At 36.7% G+C, this 13747-nt stretch overlaps 1 protein-coding gene across 1 annotated transcript in view; it reads right to left on the bottom strand.

Annotated features, from left to right (window-relative positions):
- Positions 1–1230: 1230 nt before the first annotated feature.
- LOC132107091 (pleckstrin homology domain-containing family G member 3) overlaps positions 1231–13747 on the bottom strand; it is a 60560-nt gene continuing 48043 nt past the window's right edge. Inside the window, exons 8-17 of the mRNA XM_059513286.1 lie at positions 13023–13154; positions 12713–12895; positions 12435–12527; positions 9845–9931; positions 9708–9741; positions 9494–9589; positions 9354–9400; positions 6270–6374; positions 4487–6047; positions 1231–3234 (exon numbers count right to left, since the gene is read on the bottom strand). Of these exons, the coding sequence (XP_059369269.1) occupies positions 2300–3234; positions 4487–6047; positions 6270–6374; positions 9354–9400; positions 9494–9589; positions 9708–9741; positions 9845–9931; positions 12435–12527; positions 12713–12895; positions 13023–13154 (3273 nt within the window). The 3' untranslated portion in view covers positions 1231–2299. The remainder of the gene's footprint in view (positions 3235–4486; positions 6048–6269; positions 6375–9353; positions 9401–9493; positions 9590–9707; positions 9742–9844; positions 9932–12434; positions 12528–12712; positions 12896–13022; positions 13155–13747) is intronic.

Consider the following 13747-nt stretch of genomic DNA (forward strand, 5'->3'; position numbering starts at 1 on the left):
ATCCAGTACTTTCTGATGACAACAATGTTAATGTGCAGTGAAGCATACAAACTACATACAAGAACAGCTTTCTGTCTACCAGGGTCCCATCAACACATTCAGTTATTTAGTAAACAACATGATTGTACTTGTTTTGTGTCCATAATGTTTATACATTTTATGTTAAAAAGTCTTTGCAATCCTGAGGTTGAGGTAATGTGAAAAACTGATTGTATACAGCATTAGATTTATGGTTTTGAAGCTCACTATCAAACAGTTTGCTTAAGTTTTGGCTGTGTGTTATGGATGGTTTGATGTATGTATCAAATGCAAATGTATAAGATAATTATTTTGGAATTATTGCATGTGTGCCATATGTAATGTAGGTGAGACAGAGCTAGGACTTGTGTACATCTGCGTGTGTGTTCACTTATAGAGCAGTACTGCAGTCAGTTGATGAACATATAAAGCCTAGTAACTGCACACATGGTGCAACTGTACTGTATGTTTTTTGCTGGAGTACTTGCGCTCTTCTTATGTATTTCTAAATTTACTCTGTAATTTTCTTTGTCACCCACAATACAAGGCCTGTAAATACATTGCCAGCATTGAATATTTCATTTATATGCAATGTTTTATTTATGTTGGATGTTAATATGAAAACACAGATTTAAGGATCATTACTTGGGCATTTTGTTAAATTAATCTTAATGGCTTTGCCCTGTGGCAACTGCAATTATCTTGTGATGACAGTGAAAAGCACATTTTTCTCAAAGTGTGACTCTTGAAGCCCTTTTCAGAAATAATCTTAGACCAAACATGCAACATTTCATAAATGAGGCCCCTGGAGACCTATGAAGATCCTGTTCTACAGTTAATGACTAGGATAATGTATACTTTCTTTCTTTAATACTTCAAATATAAGTATTAAAAAATAATAGAAAGAATGTATTTTAATCCAATAGTTACAAACTAGTGCTTCTTAAATATATATCTTTACCAGACCCATCTGTTTTGTCCAGTATACAAACGTTTTTTTCAAGATTCCCAAAATCAGTTAATAAAACTGTTAACAGTTCTGTATTAAATTGTATTCTAACAGAAGGATGACAGATACACAAAAGGAGTCATAAATATTGCTGGAGTGACTATATATGATTTGAATTAAGATAAAACAACTCTTTGATTTTGAGGCCTAAAGACTAAAGTCATTTACATGGGACATGACATAAAAATGTTCAAGTTTGCAAGTTGAATTTTCTTTGGTTTTATTATGGAGAGAATTTTCACTTTTACAAGTATTTAATAATGCATCTGTAATAAGTCAGACAGATATGGAAATTTATAGAATCTTAATAAATAACAGACACACACAGTCACCACACATTGATCTGTTATCACAGACTGCTAAACCAACAGTGCTTCAGATGCTAAAACATGTAGGGTTAATATTTGTCTTGTAATCGTGACATTGCTCAAAACCTGATGTTAAATCTGATTTGTTGTGAAGATGACAACAAATCTTAAAATAAGCTTAAGTAACATCATTGGTGCAAAATTAAAAAAAAAGAGAAGAACAAAGAAAAAGAAAAAACAACATTCGGATCTAGTCTCCTGGACAAAACTGATCTATGCCTAAATCCATTAGTCAAAGACTAGGTTTAGATAAAAGGGGGGGACCAACTTCTGTTCCATGCATGACATTTACTAAAAAAAACTTTACAAAGTCTTTCAGTTAAAAGTAAAATAAAACAAATAAAACCTTGTTTTCAAATGGTCTGTTACATTTAGAATCTAGATGAATAATGCTACTCTGCTAGGGCTTGTTTTGTAGTATAGACTAGACTTTATCTCTTGCTAAAGAAATCCTTAGCTCAAATATGACATTACCGTAATTGAAATAACACCTTACCCAAAATGTAAATATTTATAAACAAGAATGTAATTTATGTAAAATGACTACCAAATACATACATGTATATCTGCTATATCAAATATGTAAATGGTATAACAGAAAGAATGAATGTTCAACAAAAACTGTACAACAATATTTACACTTTTTCCCTGACATTTAGACCATTAAAATCCACAGGTTTCTCAATATCAGCAGGCCACATGATCATACAGTGTTCATAATACCACAAAATAGCAGAAAATTTAAAGAATATTAGTTCTGAGGCTTAAATTTGCCAGATGATTTATTTGGCTACAGCATGATATATGCTGACCATACTGTACACATTTGTCTTCAGTGGTGAAGACATAAAAGATCAGAGAAATTAAAGAAGCAAGTATTTCATTCATAAAACAAAAAAGATTTTTATCGTATATTTTGGAATTTTTCTCTGAGATTCTTGACAACACTGTGTTGACTAGATTCAGCCTTTTTCCCAGAATCAAGTGCATTTTTAACAGCATTGTCTAATTGTTCGCTATAGGATGAAGCTTTCTCTGTATTTTTGCACCTTTCAATCTTAGGTAAGTGTTCTGCCTTAGATCCTCCATCTTCCCTCAAACGGTATTCCTCTGACTCCTGATATGCCCGACAGCGGTCAATGACAGCCTTGATTGAGATCTTCTCTCGAGATGTTGGTGAACGAATTAGGACGTAGCTGTCATCCGTTACATCTGTTGTGATTTCCTGTTTCTTGCACTCTTGTGTTGACTGGTCCATCTCTACTGGTGGTGTAACCTCAGGTACTTTCTCAACCACAATTATATTCTTCTCATTTGGAAGAGTAGCTTGAGCGGAGATATAGAAGCCACTGCTGGCATTTTTATTCTGAAGACCACTCAAGTACAAACTACCCAATTTTTGGTCCAGAGAACCTGCACGCTGGGTCCGAGTCAGCAATTCTCCTGGTTCTCCAGTTCCTGGATAAAACTTGTAAACTGAGGAGTCTGTGGAGCAGTTAGAGGTGACTAAGCGGCTAGAAGAGCAGCTAGAACGTCTTCTTGAACTGCCTTCAAACATCCTTTCTTCCACAGAATGACTTCGGCCTACTGGTGGCAGAGCAGATGAGCTTCCGAGGTGTGCATATTTTGAGCAAAGTTCACGGACATCCGGCCAATTGAAGCTCTCAGGTGGTGGACTAAGAGGACTCCTGGAATGGGACAGGTGTGGGGACAAAACCTTTGGGCTACTGACAGAATTAGAAGTGTGGTCTGGGCTGGGAGTCATAACCTGGGTCTTCTGATCTCCATCGTAATCAGGCTGATCATATGGAGCCACAAAGAGCATCAAGTCTGCTTTAACTGTTAATCACAAAATAGCAAATGTAAGTGGAGCAGATAATTTGATGTTATTATATACAAAATATAAAAAATGTAATCTCACGAAGAATTTCTGCACCTTATTTTATTTCAAAACTGACACAAAACTGACAAGCTGTTAGTGAATAGATAAGATCCCTCAAGTTGCAAAGACTAAAGTATCAAACCCAAAGAAATTTTCTTTATAAAAGTTAAGTCAACTACGCCCTACTAAAACACCTCGTTTAAACACGCCAACATTCTAAGTAATGATGTTGGAAGATTTAACACCACTCAAATGTTCACGCAAAGAAAGAAGGTGTCACTTTGATTATCGCTGTAGTAGATACGTTGTTTTGCCTTCCAAAAGAGGACATAACTAGAAATCAGTGGTTAAGTTGTATTACCAACTGTTCCAGAATAGTTCAAACCAAATATTCAGATGTGTGCAGTGCATTTTATGGATGACTGTTTCCTGATCCTGGAAGAGAAGACTACAATGCTGGTTGTTCTGACTCACAGTCTGTAAGTACGTTTACATATTTAAAGGATTTGCCACTGATAATTCAAACTTGAGTTTTGAGCAGTGAGTAGCACTAGTTGTTTGTCATTTCTCTGATCACAAATGCAGACATGGTTTTATGTTTACACAGCGCAATGCACAACAATACGTAAAAACACAGTATAAATCATTATAATCCATAATCATGTCCCCACTGGATGCAACAAATGGCGTTTGTAATGGGTTTTATTGTTTTTGGCATGTTGCACTCGTGTTCTGATCGGGACACGGCATCACAGTATGGTGAGGGGCGTAACATTTACGTCACACAAGTGAGGCATTCAGCCAAACACAATGCACTGGATAGCTGGCCAATTAGAGCACACCTCACTTTTCAGAACAATGAGCTTTGTAAAAATGACGCGTTTCAGAAAGGCGGGGCATAGAGGGGAAACAATAATGGACAGTATGTGTGACCTTAAACCGCATAAACACATTTCATTACACCAAATACATAAAATAATGTTCTTTTTAGCAACATCATATTACCCCTTTAAAGTTTTATCAGCCATCTCACAGTTTCTTATACTGTAGTTGGCACCACTGAGGCATTGAACACTAACTTGTCGCAATCCAGTCAATCAATGTTGAAATATGTTTCGTTATGGAAGTAAAATTAGTTTAAAATGCTGTTTCATACGATGGAAATTTTTTTTGGATGAACATATAATAGTGAAATAGCATCCATCTTACCTTTGGCCTCTTTCTCTGGCTTTTCTTCCACCACCGAAAGCAGGTTCCTCTTGGCCAACCATATATCTCCTGACTCCTGACTCCTCTGTCTCAACATTGGCTGTGTGCACTTGACGCGTTGACTGAATTTCCTTGCAAGTTGGAAAACTTTGTTTTGGGACGAATCTGTGTCTTCTGCTGACTGAGCTCTTGTGTCTTTATCATCTTCAGTTTCTGCTCTCAACTGGATAACTCGGGGAGCGAGAGCTCTAAGGGTTCTATCTTCAACATCCCATTGTCTGGGTCTGATGGCATCATATTCACTGGCTGCATGGTTTTCCTTCTCCTTAAAAGCTAATGGTGTAGAGGACTCCTCTCTGATAGTGCTCAGATCTGAATCTTCAAACATAATCAGTCCATCTCTGCCTTTGGATTCTGTCTTTCTTCTCTGGTTTGGATCCTTCCTGGAAATGCTAGGACTGTTCCCTTTAAAATAAGGAATTTCTCTGGGCCTCAGTGCTTTGAGGTCCCCTTGACATCTAGTGACCTCTTTTTCCATATCTTGCCAGACTTTAATCATTTCAGAGGAGGGACGGAAAACCTCTTCCTCATGACTCCCATTTATCGACAGAGGTTTAATGGAACCATCTACATTAGAGTCAAACATGTCTATGTTTCTGTCATGCCTAGAGAAATCTGTGGAAGCGGTGATAACAGGTTGTTCCAGGGTAGCTGGATTTGTATTGGTCTCTGACAGAGCCGATGTAACCAAAAGAGATTCTGTGAGTGAGTTATGAGCTGTAACAGGTCCAGATGTACTGGTGGTCTTCTCTAGAGCAAGGCCTTTATCTTTAGGAATGCTGTTTAAACGACTAACTGAATTTCTAACAAGCCCACTTGGAATGTAAGTGAGGCTCTCTCTACGCTTTAGGCTAAATGTAGCATCCTGGTGTTCTGCATTCTCATAGTAGCTCCTAATCTTGTCAATGAGTAGTTGTTCTTGTCTGGAAAGCACAGAATCCCTTCTTTTGTAGATGCTTCGATCCGAGTCAAAGAGACTTTCCTCCCCTGATGATCCGATCATGAAGTCTACTGATGCAAGGACTTCCTGGGTCAGTGGAACTCCATGTGATTCGGAGCAGGTGCTAGCATGTTGGCTACCATGGGCATCTCCTAGACTTAGAGTGCTCCCGGTCCTGATGGGAAGACGTGGAGATACGCAACCGAGGGGGCGCATTTCCTCTGTGCTGATGCTACTACGCCGTGCACTACACACAAAGTGTTCAGCAATGGCACTGGCCTTATCAAGCACAGATGAGGGTAGGATGCTATTGGAGTCTGGTTTCTCTTCTACATCCTCCTCTTCCTCTGAAGAATCACCAGGTGTGTCTTCCTGCTGTAACAGAGATGAGGCCTCTTCTTTAGAACCTTTCTGATCATCTTTGACTCTTGCAGACTCCAGATCCTGAATATTTGGGACCTGTTTGTCAATCTCTTTGGACTCTGGATCACAAAACACATCTGGCTTCAATTTCTCAGTGGAACCCCAGCAAGAGGTTATTTCCAGGTTTTGTGATTTGTCCTTGAGTGTAAAAAGGGGAAATCAAGATACAGTTAAAAGCTAATTTTATTGATCTCTGGATTTGTTTCAAATACAGCTTGGGTATTGCCAACCAGCTCAAGATACAAAACACATGTCAAAGTTGAAACAATCAGTAAGTAGAATTTTAGTCCTAGGTGTAAAGTACTAATTCTAATACAATTTTGCTAACATCAATGAAACTATTTTAATTAAACAACTAACCTGTTCTGAGATATATTTTCCATCCTTGAGATATGCCTCCACCTGTTCAACTGATGGGCTATTTTCTCCTTTAAAATTGTTCCCAATGTCCTCACAACCCCCTTCCTCCTAACATAAAAACATGTTGTTTTTTTTAAGGATTTTTGACAAAACAATTAACTTTCAATAAATATTTACAGTGTTAATAGGCAATACAAGTATCAAACAGTAAAACAATTATTCAGACATCAATATTAAGTTAAAGTTAGAGTCATTAGAAAGCCCAGATGAAATTTTTCCATGCTGATTTTGGGAAGATAATGTGTATTCTTATATATTATATATAACAGTAAAAACACAAAAGGTGGAGAATATGTAGAACTTTTTGAATGATGTGCAAATCTGGAGCTTTCTGAGTAATTCTGTGCACACAGCTTCCATCTGGGCTTGGTCATTAGTTCAGAACTACTTTCAAAATAACAGATCTTAATAGTATGTTAATGCAGTGAATAGAACAACCGCTATTACATGCACATCTTGGTTGACTTAAAATCACCATTGAACATTTGAAAAATTTTATGAAAACTGGGGTACGATATGAAAGTGAGTGTTCATCATGTCCTAACCAGACACAACGTAATGTAGCGACATGCAATAAAAGGTATCTCATCCATTTTAAAGATTTTTCCCCCCCTAACCATTTTTTTTCACTTTCTTTTGACTTTTTCATTTGAGAGCCACGCACACACACAAATCTCACAGAACCTGAATTAATACTCCTCATGTATTAAATCCCTTAATTCCCTCGCATTGGTCGTAATATAGTCAAGGAACGTGTTCTTTAGCTGTACATTCCTTAGTTGCAGTGCATTATTCTGTAAAAATTATAGTGCTGGCAAACAGAGAGAACATTTCTGACTGTGTCACATCACACCCCATTTACATGTTGAGTCTGCATAGACAAATTATTGCTAGACTCTTGTCATATCAAGCATGGTTAGAGGAGGCTCCAGGAAATTTTAAATGTGTCAATAAATGACTGCTTTTCAATAAAGCTATTAATACTGATTAGAATGCAAAAAAAAGGAAAAAAACTGTAACAATATATGTATATATTTTAAACATTTATCATTAACAATCATAACCATTCAGCAAACTGACATTCAGCAATACAGTGAGAAAATTAATGAAGTACTATATATGCTTTATGTGTTGAAACTAGTTTGTTTAGTTCTAGCATTGTTTGAAGCTCTACAAAGTTAACTTCTGCTTATGCCGTGTGAGCTGTTAGTGAATTGAGGCATTCTGTGAGAGCACATGCAACATGGGGGGAGGTTTGGCAGACATGCAGGTCATGTTGCAGGTCAGGCTGGGGTATGACAGAATCCCCTTGGTGGCAGGGAACCTCACCATTGTGAAGTCCATGGAAAGCAAAGCTCGGGCTCTATAGTGCCAGCAGGAAATGGCAGCCAACATTGAACTGGCAAAGTCAGCTACCTGGTTGTCCTCTATTAGAATATCGTCAGAGTCACTTCCCTCCCCTTCTGCTTCATCTCCATTCTCCTGCATCAGTCTGGCCTTTAGAGACGGTGATGCACGGATGGGTTCCTCATAATCACTGGGAATCAGGGCTTCAGGAGAGTATTCGTCTTGTGCAACAGGCTTCTCAGCTGAAGACTTGCATAAACCAAGAGAGCTATCGCTTGCAGTGGCTTGTAAAGGCCACCCGTCAGCGGCCAATGCCCCCTCACTGTCAGAATGCTGGGGCATGAAGTCACAAAGATTTCTTCTTATGAGGTATAAGGAAATGACCCAAACCAAGAAAAAAAGAATATCTCCTTTTGGGTAAAAAGGTGTCCTACTTCGCACAAGCTGTTCTTTGACATCACTCTAAAAACTACATTTTACTTTGATTCATCTACTTAAGTAAGTTTTTAACAAATTTACTTTTTGAAGTAGGTTCAATGTTGGGTACATCTCAATCGAGTACAAATTTAGCATTTTGAAAAAAGGCACATTCACATAAAGATCGATAATGTTCTTTTAACACTTTAAAGCAGGCTTAAATTCTGATTGGTCATCACATTCTGAAGGTTATTCCATTGACATCGTTCCTCATTGTTATTGTTCCCCTTTTTCATAGAATTTCATAGAATAAAATATTAAAACTACTTTAGGTATTGTAATAGTTATTGTCCTTGGTATGAACAGACATTGGCCAACTGTTCACTCCATGTTCCAATATTTTGACACCATTCCTCACGCATGTACAGAGAATCATCCTTTAGGCCATACATGTAACTGACTTCACCATGATCACTTTATCATCATCTTGCTTGCCCTTATCAGATACTTACTATCTGGCAACTCACTGAGTAGTTTTTTAATTGGAAAATTTTTACTTTTACCTAGTCATTATAAACATTATTACTTTTACTACTTCTTGAGAGTTTTAATTTATTTGTCAGTTTTTGTACTTTTACACATCTTGTGGACCACAAAGTAAACAACACATCTAACTGAATTCGAAATGTTCCTTTGGTTGATTTAATGGCTTCTTACCTTTAGTATTACTGAAGAATTCACCCAGACATCAGCCAGATAAAAGAAAGAGAATATTAGTAAATTTGAAGGCATTTTTTAATCAACAGTGTTTATAACATTACTTCTTTTCTATTTTTCTTATTACCAAAATATTAGCACATTTGTGAAATTAGCCATACTTTGCAGAATTCCTGAATTTCAATTTAGCAGAATATACTTGTAACATTCTCAAATAATGCTAGATAACATGGATTTTTTTAGGTTTTAATATTTTTGTATTTTTTTTTTAGACACTTGAGTGCCACATTCATTCAAAATAGAGAGAGAGACAAAGTGAAAACAGACATTCAGATTTTGTGGGTTATTTTTTTCAGTTGAGCATTCTGATTAAATGAAAGTTCAAAATACAATTTAAATGTTTTACTACACAAGAAAAATAGACACATTTTTCACTAGTGTCTGTTAGGACTGTATCATTATTACATGCCAGCATCTAACACTTATGAACTTTTTATTTAAATATAGGAAAATATCTTTCCCTTAAGTTAAAACAGAATGGACACAAGGAGATTTACCTTCAGTGTTCTTTAGGATCTCTTTAGATGGTTCTGTTGGAAGATGAAGTAGAAGGCCAACTTTGTAAAATTGGAGGGTATAAATTAAAAGATAAGTTAAGACCAAGACTTAGACTGGGAACCTACCTGACTGTCTCCGGCCTTGTCTAGTGTTAGAAATCTCCTCTGACTGACAAGACGCAGACTTTTTGAGCCTCTCAGGACTATACTTATATTTTTTGTCTGAAAAAAACAAAGAAGACAAAAGTTGTCCGTCAAAATAGGCCCATGCCATTTTTTTTTATAGTATAAAGAGAAAAACGATATGAAATGATGTTCATGATTGGTAAGAAATATTTACAAATAGAATCCATCTCCAAGATTGCTTCCTTTGCCTAAAAGAGAAACACCAAATAATTATCTGTGCAAAATAATTTTACATATTTTAAATACAAAACCATGTTTTTTTGTTTTTTTGTTTTTGAATTCACTGCATACCTTTTGTGGTATCACAGCCTGATGGTTCTCTAGAATAAGCCGTTTAATATGATGAGCCCATAATTTTTTTTCCTCCACCGTCTTAGCCTAGTGAAAATAAGATACTGCATTTAAGAAGTTGTAGAATCACAAAAACAATAGGAAAATAATATATTTTAAAATAATTATTCACTCAGACCCATACATATGCTTACAAGGAGGGGGAAAAAATCATACTTTGACAGCTCATTATGAGCATGAGCTTTTAAGATCCAACTAGATCAGACTACCTGCTCCATTTTTACTTTGATAACTGAAGTAGTAAATGCTAAAAAGTGCTAAAAAGTTTTAATCCATTTTTAATCCATTTTTAAGTCACAATGAGAGAATCTCAAGAGGATCTACGCAGCTGATGGGGAGAGCCAAAAAGCGCTTTAACAGAAAATTATTAGGCATCCATATCCATAATCTCAAAAAATACAGTTGAAAAGATGAAAAATATCAATAAATTGAAACTGTTTTTGAGTGTACAACCCGAATTCCGGAAAAGTTGGGACGTTTTTTAAATTTTAATAAAATGAAAACTAAAGGAATTTCAAATCACATGAGCCAATATTTTATTCACAATAGAACATAGATAACGTAGCAAATGTTTAAACTGAGAAATTTTACAATTTTATCCACTTAATTAGCTCATTTAAAATTTAATGCCTGCTACAGGTCTCAAAAAAGTTGGCACGGGGGCAACAAATGGCTAAAAAAGCAAGCAGTTTTGAAAAGATTCAGCTGGGAGAACATCTAGTGATTAATTAAGTTAATTGATATCAGGTCTGTAACATGATTAGCTATAAAAGCTTTGTCTTAGAGAAGCAGAGTCTCTCAGAAGTAAAGATGGGCAGAGGCTCTCCAATCTGTGAAAGACTGCGTAAAGAAATTGTGGAAAACCTTAAAAACAATGTTCCTCAACGTCAAATTGCAAAGGCTTTGCAAATCTCATCATCTACAGTGCATAACATCATCAAAAGATTCAGAGAAACTGGAGAAATCTCTGTGCGTAAGGGACAAGGCCGGAGACCTTTATTGGATGCCAGTGGTCTTCGGGCTCTCAGACGACACTGCATCACTCATTGGCATGATTGTGTCAATGACATTACTAAATGGGCCCAGGAATACTTTCAGAAACCACTGTCGGTAAACACAATCCGCCGTGCCATCAGCAGATGCCAACTAAAGCTCTATCATGCAAAAAGGAAGCCATATGTGAACATGGTCCAGAAGCGCCGTCGTGTCCTGTGGGCCAAGGCTCATTTAAAATGGACTATTTCAAAGTGGAATAGTGTTTTATGGTCAGACGAGTCCAAATGTGACATTCTTGTTGGAAATCACGGACGCCGTGTCCTCCGGGCTAAAGAGGAGGGAGACCTTCCAGCATGTTATCAGCGTTCAGTTCAAAAGCCAGCATCTCTGATGGTATGGGGGTGCATAAGTGCATACGGTATGGGCAGCTTGCATGTTTTGGAAGGCTCTGTGAATGCTGAAAGGTATATAAAGGTTTTAGAGCAACATATGCTTCCCTCCAAACAACGTCTATTTCAGGGAAGGCCTTGTTTATTTCAGCAGGACAATGCAAAACCACATACTGCAGCTATAACAACAGCATGGCTTCGTCGTAGAAGAGTCCGGGTGCTAACCTGGCCTGCCTGCAGTCCAGATCTTTCACCTATAGAGAACATTTGGCGCATCATTAAACGAAAAATACGTCAAAGACGACCACGAACTCTTCAGCAGCTGGAAATCTATATAAGGCAAGAATGGGACCAAATTCCAACAGCAAAACTCCAGCAACTCATAGCCTCAATGCCCAGACGTCTTCAAACTGTTTTGAAAAGAAAAGGAGATGCTACACCATGGTAAACATGCCCCGTCCCAACTATTTTGAGACCTGTAGCAGAAATCAAAATTGAAATGAGCTCATTTTGTGCATAAAATTGTAAACTTTCTCAGTTTAAACATTTGCTATGTTATCTATGTTCTATTTTGAATAAAATATTGGCTCATGTGATTTGAAAGTGTTTTAGTTTTCATTTTATTAAAATTTAAAAAACGTCCCAACTTTTCCGGAATTCGGGTTGTATATAAATCTGAGTGTCATCAGTATTAAAAATACAGTTAAGGTCAAGAGAGCTTAAAAGCTGGCCAAGTGGTTTAATATAAATGGTAGGTCCAGTAAGGACAGGACCTACACAAACTATGTTCCCGTATGGGATCTTAAATAGCTACCTCCTACTTATCAACATACTTCAGTAGAAATGCTTTGCTAATGATATAAAAAGCTTCACAAGTGGATGGGATTGGTTACATGTTTAACAGTAGTAAATGGGCTGTTTCAAACCACATCTTTAGTACAATGGTGTTGCAGAAATGATTTTAAGTAATTAATTTGCACATGATTTGTCTGTAAGCATATTTAAAAAAACAAATAGGCATGTTAACAATGATTTTCACCACAGAAGTCTTTTAAAGATTTAGACTTTTTTCGTAGAAATGGAATAAATGTTACGCAGCATTCAGAAAATAATGATTTTCTAATCCTTAATCACTGAAGACATACCTGGACAGAATGAGGTTGTTTGGGATGCTTGTAATGAGTGACACTGAAGCACAGGGAATCCTTGGCACTCTCAATTAACATGAGCGTTGAGCACTGCAGTAAGTAAGAGATACAAGAGAAAACACAATGGCAGCTTCACCAAACAAGAGGCATTACCTCTTATTCGCCTCTTAAAATGCGTAAGATGTAAAGGCTTCACACGACATTAGTGCTGACTGATCAGACAATAAATGAATGAAAAACAAAGTATTTCTCTATGAAAACAGATAAAGTCATACCGAGATGTGGGTCTTATAGACGTAATGTTCTCCTCTGCGTTTGGTGATAAGAAGTATGCGGTCAAAGAGAAAGAGCGTACGTTCATTCTTTGCACGTTGGACACGAAAGGTGCCCTCGAGAACCAATTCTCCATATGTAGTCAGATCAGGTCCCTTCCAGTTTATGAGCAGAGACTGGACCTCCTGAGATTGATTATGGAAATACAGAGATCATGAATTGGTAAATATCTTTACTAAATATGGTGAGCATATAAACAAGAGCAGTCAATCATGCTTATAACACAACATCCTCGTGTGTTTGCAAGCTCACCTGTAGACGGACTGCATGTTCATGTTTTCTCTTCATGTCATTTATATACCACGCAACACCAGTCATAGTGTATATGGCCTCCTCCACCACCTCGTAACCCTCCTCCTCTGGATCAAAGTGCTTGGCAATCTCCTACAATGTAGAGAACATCCAAATAAATACAAAACAATACAAGACCCCAAGAATTTTCCAGTTGTTTGTGGTTTACTGGACAAGGGATTCCCTCATATATCAAGATATTCAAAGTCTTTGGAAATCCTGGTTCCTTAATTAAAACAGTTGTTGTTTGGGGAGGTATTGTATTGTGTATTGTAAAAGAAATAATGACAACAACTTTTTCATTTTAATGGTTGTTTTTGTCTCACTTTACATAATTTAAAGTCATTTTTAAACCAATTGGAAGTTTACTGAATCATTGCTGTAGTTTGACTAAATGATTATTATGTTTTTACATTTGGCTATCCACAATTATACAAATGCACATTCATATTCATATTTTACATTTGAATAATGTACATTTAGTATTTTTACCCTAGTAGCACAGATCTGTGATCTATTTTGCTCGAGAACCCATGAAATAGCTCTTTCCTCTTAACTCTTTCAATAAATATCTTGCAAATGCACAAGAATGTATACAAGAATGAGAAAGAAAAAACTGAAATTCAAAATGCAAAAACTATCATAGTCCAACAAAAATGACCATGCATGATAATGGAATCATTGTT

The sequence above is a fragment of the Carassius carassius genome, chromosome 27 (genome assembly GCF_963082965.1).
Source record: "Carassius carassius chromosome 27, fCarCar2.1, whole genome shotgun sequence".
NCBI lineage: Eukaryota > Metazoa > Chordata > Actinopteri > Cypriniformes > Cyprinidae > Carassius > Carassius carassius.